At 40.4% G+C, this 19,516-nt stretch overlaps 2 protein-coding genes across 2 annotated transcripts in view; both read right to left on the reverse strand.

Moving 5' to 3' along the window:
- The window catches only part of ampd2b (adenosine monophosphate deaminase 2b), a 52,279-nt gene extending 49,776 nt beyond the window's left edge, over positions 1–2,503 (reverse strand). Inside the window, exon 1 of the mRNA XM_056424203.1 lies at positions 2,487–2,503. The gene's annotated coding sequence lies outside the window, so the exon portion shown is untranslated. The remainder of the gene's footprint in view (positions 1–2,486) is intronic.
- On the reverse strand, positions 1,446–16,328 carry gnai3 (guanine nucleotide binding protein (G protein), alpha inhibiting activity polypeptide 3). The gene is made up of 9 exons (XM_056424204.1): positions 15,895–16,328; positions 10,591–10,633; positions 9,945–10,086; positions 9,692–9,849; positions 7,815–7,943; positions 5,551–5,680; positions 5,034–5,187; positions 4,047–4,254; positions 1,446–2,543 (listed from the first exon to the last, which is right to left on the reverse strand). Exons 1-8 carry the CDS (start codon positions 16,010–16,012, stop codon positions 4,064–4,066), a joined length of 1,065 nt encoding a protein of 354 aa, XP_056280179.1. The 5' UTR covers positions 16,013–16,328; the 3' UTR covers positions 1,446–2,543; positions 4,047–4,063.
- Positions 16,329–19,516: the final 3,188 nt, after the last annotated feature.

Consider the following 19,516-nt stretch of genomic DNA (forward strand, 5'->3'; position numbering starts at 1 on the left):
GTTGGATCAAATCATAGGCACATTTGTAATTTTGGCCTATACAAAATAAATGGAATTGAATATAAATAGTTTGTATTACTAATCTAATGGTGAAATAAAATAAATATTTCAGTTTCCTTTGTTTCTTTTATTAAGTTCCATTTTTCTTGAGAAAAAGTAAAATAGTTAAATTAAATTAAACAAAAAAAATTTGTGTTGCAGATTCTTTTGAAATTTTTACTGCATATTATTTTCTCCAGTATATAGATTGGGCTGCGGACAGTAATTCCCTAAAATTAAAATGATTTAATATATATAAAGAAGAAGAAAAAAGAACAGAAAAAAGAATATATACAGGACTGTCTCAGAAAATTAGAATATTGTGATAAAGTTCTTTATTTTCTGTAATGCAATTAAAAAAACAAAAATGTCATGCATTCTGGATTCATTACAAATCAACTGAAATATTGCAAGCCTTTTATTCTTTTAATATTGCTGATTATGGCTTACAGCTTAAGAAAACTCTAAAATCCTATCTCATAAAATTTGAATATTTCCTCAGACCAAGTAAAAAAAAAGATTTATAACAGCAAAACAAAATCAAACATTTGAAAATGTGTTTCCAGGTGTTTCGAGTTAATTAGACGATTCAAGTGATTTGTTTAATACCCTACTAGTGTACTTTTTCATGATATTCTAATATTTAGAGATAGGATATTTGAGTTTTCTTAAGCTGTAAGCCATAATCAGCAATATTAAAAGAATAAAAGGCTTGCAATATTTCAGTTGATTTGTAATGAATCCAGAATGCATGACATTTTTGTTTTTTAAATTGCATTACAGAAAATAAAGAACTTTATCACAATATTCTAATTTTCTGAGACAGTCCTGTATACATATATATATATATATATATATATATATAAAATATCATTTTATTTCACTCATTTATCCACACATATTTAGTTTGTCCTTCAAACAGTGAGTTTGTCCTTCAAACCCACTATTTGTCTTTTTATGGGAGTTGTTGAGAAAAGGAAACATAGAATATCACCAGCCTCATCTTTTAAAACTGCACAAATTGAGGATGTGGGGCTCTAAAAGGTATGTAAAGAATCTGTCCCTTCACGCTCTCATGTTGACTTGAAGATTGAAAGCAGTTTGAAAAAAGTTGCGATAATTCATAATCAGTAATACATTTCCATCTCCAGTGCCAACATACAAGGTAGGACAATGAGGACATATTGGGGAGTGTGTGTGCAGCTGCTGGAACAAACTGAGTCCTCGGCTCCAGCATACAGATGTGTCTAAAGTCTAAAAATAGTGTTTTCAATCTGCATGACCTCCTCCTCTGCTGGAGGTGAGACTAGGCCGTTACAAATCTGGACCAATGGGCAACATTTGATTTGAATTACCCGTGATAAGACTTTGGTTTAGTTTTTAAAATAGAAGGAAAAGAATACAACTTTGTGCCACCATTTAATGATGTTAAAATGAACCAATACAACTCCAGCAAAATACAGAAAGCTAGACTTAAACCTTCGGGAATGTTTTCTTTCTGAATTTCTCATTTGTATGAAGTGATCTGATCCAAACGGGGCTACAGAACTCCGCCTATCAGCAACGGACGTCCTCAGTATTATGAGATTGCTGCAGCCAAAGAAAACAAATACAGCTTGTGCAGCTTTCAAATTTTAATCTTTTTACGTTATGTTTAATGTGTTTATATACATCTTAACTGATATCCATAGGATTGAAAAATACCTTGAAAAGAAGTATATTCTACGTTGACCTCCACTGAGTGTATTATATTAGTCGTATTCAAACTCCTTGATAAATTGATTTGCAGTGATGTATCTCATGTATAAAAAAAAATGTTGACTACAATGTTGTCTCGTTAAAATACCTCACTATGTATGCAGCTGTGTTTCTACGGAGTTCATTACACTCTTTCTAATTAATCCCAGACCCAAAAGATTGCGTTATATACATCAAAACTGCAAATAAAATGTACACTTCTCCATACATAAGTTATTGAAATGCATTCACACATCCAAAAGGGGAAATACTAAATAACTGCAACTCAAACATCTAAATATAACAAATGTTCAATAAAAAACATGTGATATAGAATACAGCTAAGAGAAGATGCAACAGAAATAAAAGTGAACACAATTTACATATCCGCTGTGAAACTGTGAAATGCAGTGATGGATTTGATACACATGGATTTGGTCGATATGACAGCGGACTATAAATGTGTCCGAGATGTCAGAGGCTTTACCTGCCAGCCCCTCGTCTGATGCCAAGCTCTTAAATATGACAGGACTCCACAGTTCTCACAGTGATTGTTTCACAAGCTTCCCCAACTCATCACTTTCTCCCAGTGTGCTCTGCATCACAATATCTATTAAGACAAAAATAATCATAGTATCAAGTCCCCAAATTGTGGAATGTAGGTCCCACATGCAGCGCGGCCATCAGCTTAGTCCTTAAGTAACACCTACTTTACAATTTGCCTTCTGCAGACTAGACATACCAGTCCAACAGTCCTTGTTCGGCTCCTGCAAGTTAAAAGGAAACAAATCACTGATACCGATGTAGACAGGAAACAATGAATTCATAATTAATATGAATAAAAAACCCTAAGACATGTCATTTAAATGTGCGTTCATAAAGTGCTTGGCAATCATGTTTTCCTCTTTAGATAGCACATTTCTGTTATAATTACACCCACTATATCGTCAGACTGGGCACAGCGCTGTACTTTTCAGCCTCTCTACTTTGAGCAAAATGCTAATGTTAACAGGCTAACATGCCCCACGTTTGCATGGTAACGGATGTGAAACATGTTAGGCTAGCTGTTAACATGTAGCATGCAAGCATTTTTTACATTCACACACAAATATATCCTTCTCAACTTATTTGGTCTAAAACTAATGCTGTAGTTCTTTACATTCAGATGAAGTATGAGCAATCTATTTAGTTTGCTGTTTGTTTATGATCTCAATAAATCAAATATCAAGCAGATACATATTAGTCTGACAAAGTGTAGGGTCCACTTACTAGCTTTTACCAGAGCCTTGAACCACATGTATGTTGTATGTATGTTTATGTTTATATGTGTGTATGTATATATGTATAAGTGTGTATGTATGTATGTATAAGTGTGTATGTATGTATGTATGTATATGTTTATATGTGTGTATGTATGTATATGTATGCATGTATATGTTTATATGTGTATATGTATGTATGTATGTCTATATGTGTGTGTGTATGTATGTATGTATGTATGTATGTATGTATAAGTGTGTATGTATGTATGTATGTATGTATGATACATACATTTTTTGTTTAAGGAACCTGTTTCTCCCCTGGGATGCTTTTTGTTGAGAAATTGACTTTAAAAAAAATTTGTTTAAATGAATAAACATTCCCATTCATTTTTAAACCTTGCAATTTTGACTGTTTTTACTCCTCCCTTGCACTGCCCCGCCCTAGCCGGCACTAGGGACAACCCGTGACGTGACAATACATCCACACATACATTCGTACACACATACACACATATATACACACATACACACATATACATACATACACACATACACACATACACACACACATATATACACACATACACACATGTATACACACATACACACATACACATACATACACACATATATACATACATAAATACGTAAAAGCTTAAACATTCCGGAGAGGGATATTTAATGAAATCGTAGATCAAAATGTGAACGTGTCTTCAGCTTGTGTGTTAACCACAGTGCACAAATGTTAACCCAATTCCTGGTTGGTAAATAATTTCTTCAGCACTCTATTTGAAACATGTTTGCAGCGCTACATGAAAACCCAGATGATGAAGTACCCTGAGCCAAATTGTATTGCAATTCCTCCAATAGTTATGAAGCTATAACTCTCTGACACAATCCCAGAAGAGAGTTGATTGTTGTCTCTAACATTTCTAACTCTAGCTTTGTCGCTACATCTCTGCAGCGCTGTGCCTAAGCCGTGCAGCAGGTGACAGTCAGGGTGCTGACCTGCATGGCCTGAAACTTTAGTAGAGCCCGATCTCCCTCAGGTTGATCTTGATGATGACGTCAGTGATGGCGTCGAACACAAACTGCACATTCTTGGTGTCCGTGGCACACGTGAAGTGGGTGTAGATCTCCTTGGTGTCCTTCCGCTTGTTTAAGTCTTCAAACTGGTACTGGATATAAGCTGCAGTCTCATCGTACGAGTTCCCACCTGCAGTTAAAAAGATGATTTAATTTAATGACCATTTACATGGAACAATCCGATATGATCCTATAGGATTGTTCCATGTATATGGTCATTACATTATAAACTATATGAAAACAGCATCTCCACACATCTTATCATAGTGGATTAAACACACTAAAGCAACGCAAGGATGCAATTACCTGTGACCAGTTACAGCTTTGATTTACTTCCAGTGAACTCTCCATTGTTATTCACTTTTTACTTTGGATTTGAGCTTGTTTTTTTATCAAAAGTTGAAAGATTCCCCAAAAAATATTTGAAATGCAAACAGTGGGGTCTTTTTATTCTGTCATCGGCTGTTAAATTGGGACTATTTTGTAGAAACAACTTATGTTAATTGATGTTCACTTTTAAGAAGTACATTATGAAACCAGGAACGCACTCGAGGGTTGCAGAGCTATACACACTTAAAATGCTGGTATGGCGATAAAATAGGAAAAAAAAGTTCAAGTCATTAGCTCAAGCATCCACATAATAAATACACATTTAATTCTCAATGCTTATTTAACACACTCTGCAACCTAACCATTTGTTTTGCTACAGAATCTAAACCCTACAGTGTCCTCTAACAGAATGAGATCCATTGTACTTTATTCAGGAAAAAAATCGGAAGCATGATCACACATTTCCAAAAGGTTAATGCTCGGATACACCCGATAGAAATATAAAGATATTTGTCTGATCACATCTGACCAATATCACGTTAAAACTTCATAAGTTGCGAATGCACAGGTTTGTCTCACCGGGGTATTGTGGGTAGCAGATAGTGAGCGGACTCCTGCCAATCTTCTCTTCAAACAAGTCCTTTTTGTTGAGGAAGAGGATGATGGAGGTGAGCGTGAACCACTTGTTGTTGCAGATGGAGTCGAAGAGCTTCATGCTCTCATGCATCCGGTTCTGAGGAGAGCAGATACCCATAATATGCTTTTTACACAGACAGTTAAACACAGGTGTACATAATAAAATGAATGATAATTAAATTAATTTGAGCTGTTTTGGTTTGAGGATCTTTGGGTGCGCTCCAAAACCTGTCTTACTGGTTAGTGCCAGTTGAGCCTGGGGTCTACTTCAATTTAAAAAGCACTTCAATTTAAAAAAAAGCTCATGTATCAAGCACATTGTGAACGACTGATAAAAACATATTTTACATGACTTTTAGCATCTTAATCGAAAGGTTACTGTTGTGTCTTTGCCAGTACTTAGAAGCTATAAAAGCTGGATCACTGTCATAACCTAAACCACAGTGTATCCATCACCTACCATCTCCTCATCCTCAGCCAACACAAGGTCATAGTCACTGAGCGCCACGCAGAAAATGATAGATGTGACTCCCTCGAAACAATGGATCCACTTCTTCCTCTCCGAGCGCTGACCCCCAACATCGAACATCCTGGAGACACACACACACACACACACAGGAACTGCATGAATACATGGACATTGAATGTGCATATTTTAATTGTAATGCCAATTTAATTCCTGTGTTTTATAAGGATGAGTGTCCTGGTAAATCTAGGGCAAGAGCACACACACACACAAGTGCACACGCATGCGCGCACACACAACCACACACACACACACACACACACACACACGCACGTATACGGAGAGCTGAGCTATCAACAGACAACACCAATCCAGTGATTGCAGATCCTGAGCGTTTTTTTAAAGGGTGACACATGCAGCCAGGGAGGCTATTACAGTTAATGATTCAATAATATTTATAAGTACAGGAGCTAGATGAACAAGATGATAACATACTGTAAAAGGAATGAAGAGATTTAATCACATTTATTTCTGCAAAGGTGGGTCGTATTAGGCTGAACGCCACACAGTAGCATTTGTGAGTTATAAAAGAGTCTCATACATCAGCACATTAATATGCAGTTTCATCTGAGACCAGGTGCGTCACTTCACAATAAATACTATTATTCAATATGATGAAGAGAGCATAATGACAACTTATGATAACCAGCTTTGGGATAGCCAAAATTGATATGTATACAGTATATAGGATGAAAAAAGGCAAGATACTGCACATGCAAAAACAAAACTCACAAAAAAAATCACATTCGTAAAATAAAATGCTTGTTTTTATTGTGATCCTCATCACAAAGTATATATAGAGAGGTAAAGCTATCCAGTATTTATTAGATTAAAAACAAACACGAAAGACTAGAGAAAAGTAATACAAAACCAAGAGAACATTGACCATTATAATCTTGATTGATTCCTGCCCCAGTGGCTCCGTCCTGGGTCCCCTCCTCTTCTCTCTGTACACAAATTCTCTCGGCTCTGTCATTCGTTCGCATGGCTTCTCCTACCATAGCTATGCTGATGACACCCAACTGATCTTCTCGTTTCCACCGTCCGAAACACGGGTGGCGGCACGAATCTCTGCCTGTCTGACTGACATCTCTCAGTGGATGTCTGCTCACCACCTGAAGATCAACCCTGACAAGACTGAGCTACTATTCCTTCCAGGGAAAGGCTCCCCCACCCATGACCTGACTACCACCTTCAACAGCTCTGTGTTGGCCCCTACCCGGACTGCCAGGAACCTCGGGGTGACACTCGACAGTCAACTCTCCCTGGCGGCCAACATCGCTGCGACGACGCGTTCCTGTAGGTACATGCTGCACAACATCAGGAGAATACGTCCTCTTCTTACTCAGAAGGCGGCGCAGGTTCTGATCCAGGCTCTGGTCATTTCACGCCTCGACTACTGCAACTCCCTCCTGGCTGGTCTACCTGCTAAGGCCATCCGACCCCTGCAGCTCATCCAGAATGCAGCAGCTCGACTGGTCTTCAGCCTCCCGAAATTCACCCACACCACTCCGCTCCTCCGCTCTCTCCACTGGTTACCGGTGGCTGCTCGCATCCGCTTCAAAACACTGGTCCTGGCGTACCGTGCTCTAGACGGATCGGGCCCCGTCTACATCCGGGATATGGTCACACCGTACACCCCGGCACGTTCGCTCCGCTCGGCAACAGCCAATCGACTTGTGCCTCCTGCACCTCGAGCTAATCACTCGAAATCCAGACTGTTTGCTGTCCTGGCTCCTCAGTGGTGGAACGAGCTCCCCACTGACATCAGGACAGCAGAAAGTCTCTACATCTTCCGTCGGAGACTGAAAACACACCTTTTCCGACTATATCTGGATTAAAACACAGATTAGCACTTCAGTGGCACTTAGATAGCACTTACTTATGGTACTTTTGTAGTTCGACTATGTTGAGGAAATGTTACTTCCTGTATTCTTGTTGTTCTTAGTTTGTACTCTAGGTTGAAATGCACTTATTGTAAGTCGCTTTGGATAAAAGCGTCTGCTAAATGACATGTAATGTAATGTAACATTGACCATTATAATCTTGATTGATTCCTGCCCCAGTGGTAATGTCTCCACGAGGGTTGGCAAAGTTAATGCAGAAATATAAATGCTGACCGACTGCTCCATAAATTCTTTGTCTGGCACAAGCAGGCCAGGGCCCTTCACGAGCAGATGAATCCCAGCTGTACTAACTTGAAGTAGAGATCTTTGAAGGTGAAGTGAGTTTCCACGATGCCAGTGGTCTTCACACGCGTACGGAGCACATCCTGCTGAGTCGGCACGTAGCTTGGCTGACAGATCCTGTCCAAGTCATTCAGGTAGCTGAGAGACAGAAAACGAGTATGAAGACAATCCCAGAGGAAATACACACATCATAGTCCAAATGTACTGAAGCAGTAACTGCAGTACCGGCAGCTCCCAACATGCGCCTCATAAAAACAGATGTGAGTCTTTTCTTTTTATTACATCATGTGGGTAAAATCAGTTTATCAAAATCTCCTTAATAAAAGAGAGACAACATAATGCAAAGAGACAACATATTTTGAGGACACTTAACCCTTGTGTTGCCTTAGGGTCATTTTGACCCGAATCAATATTACACCCTCCCCCCGCCTTTGGGTCATTTTGACCCGATTCAATGTTTCACCCTCCTGTTACCTTTATATTTACTAACATATTTTACCCTTTGGGTTCAATTTGACGCCAGCAATTAAAACCTCCAGAAAATTATTAGAATTAATATTGTTTTCCAAGTTTAAGTGTGAGGCACTTTATGTTTGTTTGTTGACTACCGAAAGAACACCGACATTAAACATTGAATGGGGTCAAATTAATCCTAAGGCGGGGGGAGGGTGTAATATTGATTCGGGTCAAAATGACCCTAAGGCAACACAAGGGTTAAGCTTGGTAGAGTGGGGAGGTTTGCTCTGCAGACAGACGTCTAAGGACTCCACAGAATGATACTAAATATGGGCTCATATTTGGGTGCATGATAAACACTGGCTCCTTGTGGGTTGAGTAAAAACAGACTAACGCCACTGGTTCCTCTTGCCTCGCAGTGTGGACAACGTGTACCATGACAGTGTGGCTGTTTTCAAAACAAAGAAAGCGTCCTTGAGCTGCTTTCCTTTCGGGAGGTCTGATACAAACGCTGTAGAATCAGAAAACCATGCTTCGTCCATGTCGACAAGACTGGACTATATTTAGCTCAAAGCACTTTGTTTTCACTGAACTTCATCAGACGGTTGTATCCAGCGCTGGACTCGCATACAAATCTGGAACCATTTTGTCAAATGAAGTAATACAAGAACAGCTGCAAGTTGACAGAAACTCTACCTTTTGGCAGTTTCTCCTTCATGTCATTCCTTTTCCAGGAATGTCATCAACAAGCTGACACAAGACCGTGAAGAACAAGACGCATCTTGCCCCCATTTTTGCTTTAGTGGAAATGTTACAAACATGAAGGAGGAAAACTATTCTGACTCAAACTTGTTCAGCTTCTCCTGAAGAGGCAAACAAGATCACGAGACTTGGTTTGTGCCAGTTTCATAGTCGGAACATGACGGATGATGCAATTGTAAACTTCCCTATAAACCGTTTAAGCAGTTTCATTTCCATCTGGAATCTTCAGAAAATGTCAATAAGTTGAGTAATACTCAGTAAGAGTTTATGGAAGTTGGTTTGGAATCAAATACAGCTTCAAGTGAACGGTATTTCCATTATCAATTAATCTGCAAAGCATTTTCTCGATTAGTTAAATGTCAAATAGTAATAAACTATAATTTCCTACGGCAAAGTCTGTAATGTCATCAAATGTCAGACTGTCAAAAATCAAAAAATATGTATTTATTATCACAAAAGATAAAGAAAAGAGCCAATCCTGACAACACAGAAGATGTCGATTATTTTTCTGTGGATTGACTAACTCAGAAACTAATTGTTTCATTAAGCCTTTTTTGCATATTTTCTTTCCTTGAATCCCGTTCCCTCTGTGAATTGACTCGTTTGCTATGCTTGCTGTTGGCTCTGTGTCGTGGGTCTGTATGTGGAGAAGTGAAGGGAGTCCTCACTAAGCAGCGGAGTCGTTGAGCTGATACTCTCGTGACCGATCGAAGCACGCCTGAACTCCAGCGTCGCTCCAAAGCCTCTGAATCACACGAGTCAGCTCCGACGACATCACCCCTTCCTCCGCCGAGCTCGCCAGGACAAACAGCTGGCGGGCATCGTCCTGGCAATAAGGACGATAATTGCTGTCATTGTCATGAACAAGGATGTGGCTCTTTAAAGGGCATGTTTAATACAGACTGGATGACGGTAACTTACCGCCCGTGCAGCATCGCCAAAATCTATCTTTAACCGGCCCATCGCCCGGATGATGGCCATGATGGACTGGATGCTGTTGCTGTACACCACCACCTTGTACTGCGTGCACTCCTCTTCTGAGTAGCCATCTTCATGAATGATTCTGACACAGTAACAAACCCAAAGAGATTTATGAGAGTCCAGATATATATACTTGACCGTGTGAACAATGGCTTTACCAAATGTGGGACGAATGACAGATTAAACAAAATCTCATGCAACACTGTCATTAGTGCTGGAATTTGAGCTTCGATGAGCATGCTGCGTGTCTAATGTGGGAACTGGTGGAGTCTATTCAGGACCTGCCAGGCTACAGCGGGCCATGGGGCCATTGTTTCACATGTTATTCAAAAGGTTGCTTCCTACACTGACGAAGCCGAGTGAAATGATGGTCCCGCTCTACTTCCATAGTGTTTCCCCAAAGATGAGCCCGGTTTGTAACCACAGCTCTCCCCGTGTTATTAAACTCTGACAACAAGGCTACAGCTGAAAGTGGGGGTGAGGAACTGTTTCTCCTCAACGTGATGCAACAATAGCGCTGACGTTTCTTACAGGATGAAGTTTGACACAATGTCACGTGCAGTGTAATCAGGAAACTGTAACTTACTTCATCTGCTTTACTATTGTGCTTTTCCCAGATTCCCCAGCACCTGAAAAAGAGGCACAGTGGTGAGATGAGCAGCCACAACACCTCCACATAATATCTGACATATTCAGACCCCTCTCACATGGACGTGGGATCAAACAAGCTTTCCACTGGGGTTGAACTTAATCTGATCTAATTTATTCACGTATCACCCAGTGTGCAGTATGTTTGTGTCCAAACATCTGGGGAAAAGCAGCCTTGTGAAAACCTTTAATGGCAGAGATTTAATTGGGGCCTGAAGCAATGTACAGACAATGATTTTGAAGTGTCACATGGAGGATTAGATGCTCACTGTTCGCCATAAAATGTAGACACCACAGCCTGCGGTGTAAGAGGTGCAGAAACACAGTGAGGATAATGGGAAAGAACGAGTAGTGTGAAGAACTTGGGCACCTTTTTGGGAAGTGAGGGCTTTCACAATAGTGTCCATCTGTGAATTGATGACTGGTCCAGCTGATATCAAAGCCTTCTTTACAATGAAGGTCAGGGGAATAATGAAAAGTGGAAATACTTTCACACAAGGAACCTTTACAGTAATTCTTCAACAATCGGCCAAACAGGAAACAGTTAACATGCTGAGCCAGTTTTTTCCCGCTGGAGAGACAATACCAGATATCATGCGGTTCTAGGCGTTCGAGAGCAGAGGGCCATTAGAACAACACATATGATTAAAAGTCTGTCTGCAATCTAAAAGAAACTTCATCACAACATGCAGAGTTGACAACCGACACAGAATGTTTCCTTATTGATGAGAAGGATCAGTCTCTCAGTCTCTCCTATTCGCCTTTAACGCAACGTTTGATGATGATGGACCGAATCAATTTAATTCCTAATCTCGTCCTTCTGTAAATGGAAAATAATTGTTTCTGCATGATTCCAACAAAAACAGAGATCTCATCCATGTTGATGTTGGCAACATCATCATGGATGAGATCTCTGTTTTTGTTGGAATCATACAGAAACAATTATTTTTCAGAATCAATTTATCTGCATATTTCCTATTGTCTATGACATCCTGTGTGTCTAAAGCTCAAGGTGACTCATTAAAATGGTTTGTTTGGTCAAAAACACCCAAAAAGGGAAAGCACAGGAAGTGTGCGTGCCAGCACGTAAACACCTGAATCCCCCCAACCTTTAGTTTTTACGCTTCTGTCCACAGCAGTGGCCTCTGGGAAAATCTGGAAGCACTATTAATTGGCCGCGCAAATATACACAGCCAAGTCGAGCTAAGATTTGAACCCATGTGTCTGTGGAGGCACTTTGCCTCTGTGCCATCCGTTGACTCATGATTTTTCTTAGCTGAAGTTTAATTAAAGAAGCATGAAAACATGTGTGCACATGAAGCATTAGATGTCAAACTCACCCAACCAGTAAGAAATAATTTCAATAAACATCTGGGATGAGTATACACTGGCAGCAGAGCCTCCTTTTGCTTCATAAAACCACAATAATGATCAGCAACCACAGGAAGAAGAAGTATTCAGGCCCTGCATTTGAAATACTTTTTCAAAGCAGCCGGGGACATGTCTGAATGTGTGACATTTTATAAATAAGAAATATATATTATCTTATTACTGTTGTTCCCCTAAAAGGTGGCAAGACACGTTCCCACTGCCAGTTAAGAATCCTCAGCAGATTCATTCAGTCAAGGAGGCTTATGGGAGTACAGTAATATGTTCAGATGGCCGGCCAACAATTAAATCCACAAATTCTTTGGTTAAGCTGTCACCAGCAACGAGATTTACGCCTGCTCACACAGGCGGGGAGGGGAGGACACATTCTGTTGATCCCTTTCCTCACTCCTGTCAGTCACCAATTCTCTCATTCATGGCATTTTTTGGCTGATCATCAACCGTGGCTTCCTGCCAGTTCACAAACTTTTTACACAGACATTTACTCAGTTTTTTTCTCCCATGCGGGCGTCCAAACCGGGCCTCATTCAAAAATAATGTGAAATGCTGATTTTCTTTTTAGGAATTACTGTTTGTGGTCAAATGGGAAACCATTTTCATCAGAAGAGCACAGCTTCTCCACCGATGTGGTTTGGTACACAGAGCAGCAGCCAAACTCCTCTTTGTTTTTTCTAATACTCTCTTGTTCCAGCACAGACAGAGAGTGGAGGGCACAGCCTGGAAAATAGCTTCCCCCTCCACTGTGCGGTCAGAGCATACATGTGTCATCCTGCATTGTGATGTTGCACCATCAACGTATCGACCTGAAGTTAAATATGTTTAATAAGTTGGGATTCTATGTGACCTTAGGTTTCCCTTTTGTCATTACACTGCGGGTTACACCACCTAAAATAGCTCCATGCAACAAAACAATGCAGTTAGGCTTCAATCTATCAACAAAACAGTGGAAACACTTGAAGAAAAACACCTCACAGTTGTGGGTAGTGTTTCTGAAATGGGAGGAAGCAGATTACCCAGCGTGGTTTTGTTCTGCCATATCTTAGATCAAAGTGCAAAAAAGATCACTGTAAATATAAAGAGACATCTGCATTTCTTTGTGAGAATAATGACACAACCAGGAACACAATTAATAAGGAAAAGGCAATAAAACATTCATCTGGAGATTTGCAAAGCATGAAAATCGTGTTGATCTTGACCAGTCAATGTTCACATATGGTCATGAATGACACAAATCAGTTACACAATTTAAAATAATAATAATTAATAAGGTTTACAACATGACACTTTTTGATTTTCTGAATTTCCTGATCAATAAATTGCTGCGATTTGTGGAGATGCAGCCTTTGTGGTTCATATGCCCCTTATGCCATATTGCCTTCAGATCATCCACCTGCACGAATAAATGTCACGATGATGACTAATGTAATAGCTGCAGCTGTTCTCAGAATCATCCATTTAATCAAATACTTTGCCCTTTTGCTTGGCCTATTTATTCTGGTATGTTAATGTGAGCTCATGTTTCAGGAAAAATGAAAACACTTGAGTGAGGACTAAACGTACAAAAATGTGTTGGTCAGTCTCTTAAAACCATTTAGGAGATGAGTGTTTTCTTCATCATGTCATTCTTTTGACTGTAAACCATCTTTCACAACATTTCATGAGAAAAAATCAAACGTCTCAACCAAAAAGCTCAAAAGCGTTGCATCACAATTGCATCAGTATCTGCTTGCACTGCACATTATGTACAGTGCAAAACAGTATGGATGCAGCCTATAGCTGAAACGTTTGAACCTGGTCTTACGTCAGTGTAGTTTCAGCTGGTACGTGGGTAAGAAGTTACAATCTCATTTAAATTTGACAATGAACCATTCCACTCAAGTGCTCAGAGGCAGCTTTAGCTAAAGTGCTTTCATCAATATATTTATATTATAAGTAACTTCTGTCATTGTTACCCTCATGTACTATGTTTTTGTGTCTCACATTTTTTTTAATGAATCCAGTATAGAGAGATTACACTGCAGATTGTGGATGCTGATGTGCAGTGTAGAGGGACGTTCACACAGAACACGACAGCAGCACCACTGCGCTCTGAAGCCCATTATTTCCAGTGGCTTGCACCTCGCCGGCTTTTAACAGCGTTAAACAAACTGCGTCCTGTGTGTGTGTGTGAGGCGCTTAATCGCACTCTCGGCATCCACGTACAGCCACGAAGAGTGCATGTTTCTGCCACTGACAGGCTCAGATTGTTATTACGTCTGACAACAAGTATGTCAGGACTACAGGGACATAAATGTGTTTTATGCATTTTCACCCTGGAAGGCGTGTCGTGATGAACTTGCAGAGATTTACCACCAAACCCTGCAGTCCCCCCTCAGCTCGACAGAGCGTCTTTGTATATTTCAGCTCCGTTTTGGTTTTACGGCCTACAAATGTGCTGCTTAGGTTCACTTAGATTGTTCTCATCAGAGTCATTTCTCGCTGCAGCAGGCAGTTGTTTGGACTGAAAAAGCTTGAAAACCTCATCTGTACACTTCCACCGTACACGCAGTTAGCAACTAGCTGAAGAACATATTGGCTAAAGAGTGGAGAACAAAACAGAGCAATAAGTGAGTGAATATTGAATTACAATTACAGGTTTATTCTTTGTTGGAAACATAACTGTTTAACAGTTTTTTGTGTCAGCACGCCAAAGTCGGGAACTTTCAAATGCTACGCTTTGATAACTCCTGTGGTGGCATAACACGTGTCACAGAGAAGTTGCCTTACACACAAAGATAAACAGGGGGGTCAAAACCTGAGATGAGAGGTCAAAAGTAGACACCGCTTCAGGTCAAGGGGTCAGAAACTAAAAGACTGCCATCGAAAACTAGCACAGGACAGAAGTCCTGACCAGAGGGCTTATACATGTTGACTGCTGCTGGACTCGAGGCATTTAGACCCTCTGGCACATCTGTGCAGTCCACGCCCACAGTGTCAGTACCACCAAGTCTGAGTCTGCAATAACTACCAGCAGGTAGTGCAGTTAAAATATGCACTGCATAGTACAGGCAGCTGTTGTTCCAGTGAGACAACCTGAAGTTCACTGTAACTGTCCACTGATTTATACAAGGGCAAATAGAGCCTTGCTAATTTAATCCATTCGGTAATCAATAGAACATTATTTGGCCAGTTCCAGCTTCTTTATTGTGAGGGTTTAATGCTTCTTATTGTTTAATATGATGTGAGCTTTGAACTGTTGTTCATACAAATGAAGAAATATGAAGACATCCACCTGGGCTTTGGGAAATTGTTGCTTTGCAGCCTTAAAAACTCAGTAAATGCTGAGATACAGCGACAAAGAGCACGTTATAGTAGGCATATGGTTGATACTTCTCACATTAAACGTATGATAATCTGAAGCTCTACTATTTCAGTCGTCATTATGGGACATACATACTGACCAGGTCCAATACAGATACAAGCCTCCACTTCTCAACACTTTGTGTTTATAGGACTTTCAGTCTCACCAGGGTCAGCATGTCCATGCAGCTGTAGCGATGTGTTTATACACTGAAGTTAAACAGGGTGAGTTACAACGTGCTTTGTGACAAGTGACAACAACTAGTTAACAAATAGTCTCCTCTGAGCACTTCTCAACAATTCATTACAGAAAAGTTATAAGGCAGCACAGGACGTGTACTTTCCCCTTTTCCCACGAACATCTGGTTTACTCTGTCAGTGGAGACGTGAAGAGCCACATCTGCATTACACCAAGTGAAGGAGTCCTACACCAAACCCTGGGGCGTAAAAGTGAGAAGTACACAAACACTCAGACCGGTTCAACTGATTTCACGGATCAAAACGCAGTTCCTACCAAGCAGAAGCAGTTTGACTTCTCTGGAGGACTTCTCCCGGTCGTCCCGCAGGTTTTTGTCAATCATCTTACTCCTCTCCACCGCGGCTTTGTCCTCGGCGCTGATCGTGCAGCCCATGTTCCCTCTCACGCGACTTCTGTAGTTTCGGATTGTGGTTTCAGCAGCTCATGAGTTGAAGAAGGCAAACGCCGTCAAACGAGCCCGAGCTGAAGCGTCCCGGCGGAGCAGCAGCGGAGAGAGAGAGAGAGAGAGAGAGAAGAGAGAGAGAAAAAGGCGTTGGCACCGAAGGCTCGTCGGTCCAACTGAGGCCACAGTCTGATGCTGAGTTTACTTCAGTCCACACAGTCTGTACAGGTGATCGACTGCAGGATTTTAATTTGTTTTTAAAAAGATATCTTTTTTAAGTGATATGTATCCAAATCTTCCGAAGTTTACAGCATTCTCTCACATGAATGTACAAATAACTATAAACTAACTCATCAAAAATACTTAAAGTATAAACTTGTATGAAAAATCTAATAATAATAATAATCAAAAACTAGCAATAACAATCTCCAGATATTCCCATCCAAACTGCAGTCGCGCGTTCATCCAGCTGATCCAGCTGCAAACCAAGAAAAGGGTACTGAAAAAAATAATAATAATCATGCGCCCCAAAGGGCTGATGGGAAATGTAGTCGCTTCTAAAATGCCGGATACTTGAATTTCTGCTTGTGTAGCTTAAATATCGGACACGTGATCCTCACACGCTGTCTCTCACGGACACTTTCATGTAGTTTGAAACAGGACAATAACAACAACACACATGCAGGGTTTCTCTGCAGTCTGCACCCCTTTGCAGTCAGAAGGGTTGCGTGGTGTTAGACCGCCCCTAGTGGATGTACAGCTGCACTGCAGGGGGAGATTTGATCGATCAAGTTCTCAAACAGACACAAACGATGCACTTCTCGGTCAAGAGGTCAGGGTCAAGCTTTTATTATCATGTGAACCCTCTTTTGATCCTGGTCGTCTTACTATTACATCTGTATTGGATTTCATGGTGTCTCCCACACTAAGTGTCAGAGCGTGGCCTCGTCCTGAGATCATGTAACTGTTGCAGGAGCCTCCCTCAGCGGGGGATACTAGTCACACTGGCTTTAATGTCATTGTGTTTTCACTGTGCATCGTTTTTATCCACTTTGTACACGCAAGTCATGTTGACATATTGTTGTCTTCGTTGTACAGTTGGTGCAGCCACCAACCATACTGGAACCACTCCCTAATTAAGGTGCCCTTTATAGAGGGTGTATACAGTGTAACTATTGGCATTATTAATATTGAATGAATAATTTACTAAAGCTTCATAGATCAATTAAAATCCATTAATACGCACTCATTTTGGGATAACGAAAATCATATTTACTGACTGGACCAGATGACCACGTATCCTAAGGATTCAAATCTATTTATCAACAATGTATAAATATAAAAAAATGCACTACCAACATTTAGAAATACATGATCTAAAAATGTAAAGGATTGGAAGCAACAACGTGAATTTTCTCAACCCTGAATGTGTTCTTGTTAATGGCATGTAAATTACCTATAAAGCATTTCATGACATTATGTATTTAATATTATTAAAGCCATTAGATAAACTCTGTTTTAGAACGTGGTTTGTTCATAAATGTAAATCATTTATTATTTGAGGAGTAGATTTAGAAATTAAATTTCAAGAAAATTCCGAATGTTATTTAAAATTTGCCATGTGAATAGTGACGGTTCATTAACTCAAAGTCTAGTACATCACATTCTACCCAGTAAAGAGTAAGTCTTTATTCATTACTGTATGTCTTCAGTTGTAACAATAATCTGTTTTCTCTTGCCTCTTGTCCCTGGTCTATTTGCAGCGTTTCTCTCGTCTCTTGTCCCTTTGCCTCTTGCCTCTTGTCCCTTTGCCTCCTGTCTGGTCATGTCTTTCGTCTCCTCCTGACAAACAAACCCATCAGCAGGTTACCAAGACAACAACCAATTTCAGAGGAGTCAGGATTTAGGAAGTAAGTCAGAAAGGCATGTGTTTGAGTAAATCTGTGATCCAGTGAGGGATCGTCCTCTCACAGATGGTTTCCTTGCTCTCGGAGCCTCAACCTCCTCTCATCCAGCTCGGTGTTTAGGCGTATATAAACCCACCCGACCCATCCACTCCATGACTGTACTCTGCACCCGGTGGCTCCCCAGGGTGACATGATGGTGGCATCTGTCCTTGAGCCCTTTTCCCGGGTGTGTTGTAGCCCTTCACAAAGGTCAGGCTGTTTGAACTATTTCTCTACACTGCGGGAGGCGACCTCACGGCTCAACATGAAAGCCATGAGTCACTTTGTCCGATTGGGAGCAGCACAGGAGCATAAATTGGAGGAGGAGTATAAAGTGAGAGCATCAGAAAACAAACAGAATGAGCCCGGATGCTGCTGAGAGGAAGGTGGAACCTGTAAGCTATGCATGCCCAAGCTGAACATGTATCATAAATATATCATAGATATTAAATAAACACAATATTTAGGGAATTCACTTGCACAATCCATATCTAAACAATTTTCATTCCTATGTCCATTCTTCTTCTTTTTTTCATCAATAGATTTAAGATTTATATTTGAAATCCTCAAGGAATAACAGCTTTGATTCCTCCATCAGTGCACTTTAAAGAAAGAGTGATTGGCAGTGTTTGTTTTCTGCATGACACATTTGATTTAGTTTGTAATTCCATGCTGTAGAAGTTGTGCTCTACGGTGTTGAGAACGACTGAGTCGCCCATAACGCCCCTGACCAGCGTCCGCATCGTCCAAATGTCACTCCTCTTTCATCCTGTTCGTAGTGCTTCACTCCACCTCTGTAACGCTGCACCACCTTCCTGCAACACACACACACTCACACATGCAGCCAGAGGGCAGGAGAGAAAGAGATGATTGACAGGATTGACTATGTTATAGATGCTGTTATTGATCTGGTAAATAAATATGACAACACCCACAACACTCAGGTTAATGTTCTTGCTGTGTCTTTAATCATTTCAACTAACACAAGGACATCCTAACAAGAGGAAAAACAATCCTTAATAATGAAGAATCCAAACAGCCAACTCAGGTACAAAAAACAGAGAGGAACGGAAATCAAAATCAAATCAAAGGGAAATTAACATTTTGACGGTATTGATGATTTACAGGAATATTTCCGAAGCTGGGAATATTATCTGCCGTTCACCTTCAGAACAGATTACTTCTCCGTCCACATAATCAACCGATGGTGGCAGAAATAGAGTTTAAAGCATTTAATCAGATTGGTCGGGGCAATTTTGCTGCTACAGTAACGGAAATCCAGCTGATTGAATGGTGGATTCAATCCTCATAAGGGGCTTTGTAATGACCCCGGACTGTGTGAAATATCAACGAATTCTTTATAACGTGATGATCAAATAATGCTCAATGAGGAAGATCTCAGATTATCTAAAGAGATTAAATCACCGTTGTTCCTGCACGCTGGTGGGTATTGTGTTGCATAACATTGAATATGAATAATTCATATACAAAAGTATTTTTATAATTACCAACAAAAATAAATTTTAAAAATGCATACATACGCAGATTA

This window comes from Pseudoliparis swirei, chromosome 9 (assembly GCF_029220125.1).
Source record: "Pseudoliparis swirei isolate HS2019 ecotype Mariana Trench chromosome 9, NWPU_hadal_v1, whole genome shotgun sequence".
NCBI lineage: Eukaryota > Metazoa > Chordata > Actinopteri > Perciformes > Liparidae > Pseudoliparis > Pseudoliparis swirei.

Excerpts from the sequence above, each read along its gene's own strand:
- gnai3 (XM_056424204.1), bottom strand. The coding sequence starts at position 16,012 with ATGGGCTGCACGATCAGCGCCGAGGACAAAGCCGCGGTGGAGAGGAGT. Across the intron at positions 7,944-9,691 it reads CTCAACGACTCCGCTGCTTA|CTACCTGAATGACTTGGACA; the intron begins GTGAGGACTCCC and ends TCTGTCTCTCAG. Across the intron at positions 4,255-5,033 it reads CTGCTACCCACAATACCCCG|GTGGGAACTCGTACGATGAG; the intron begins GTGAGACAAACC and ends TTTTAACTGCAG.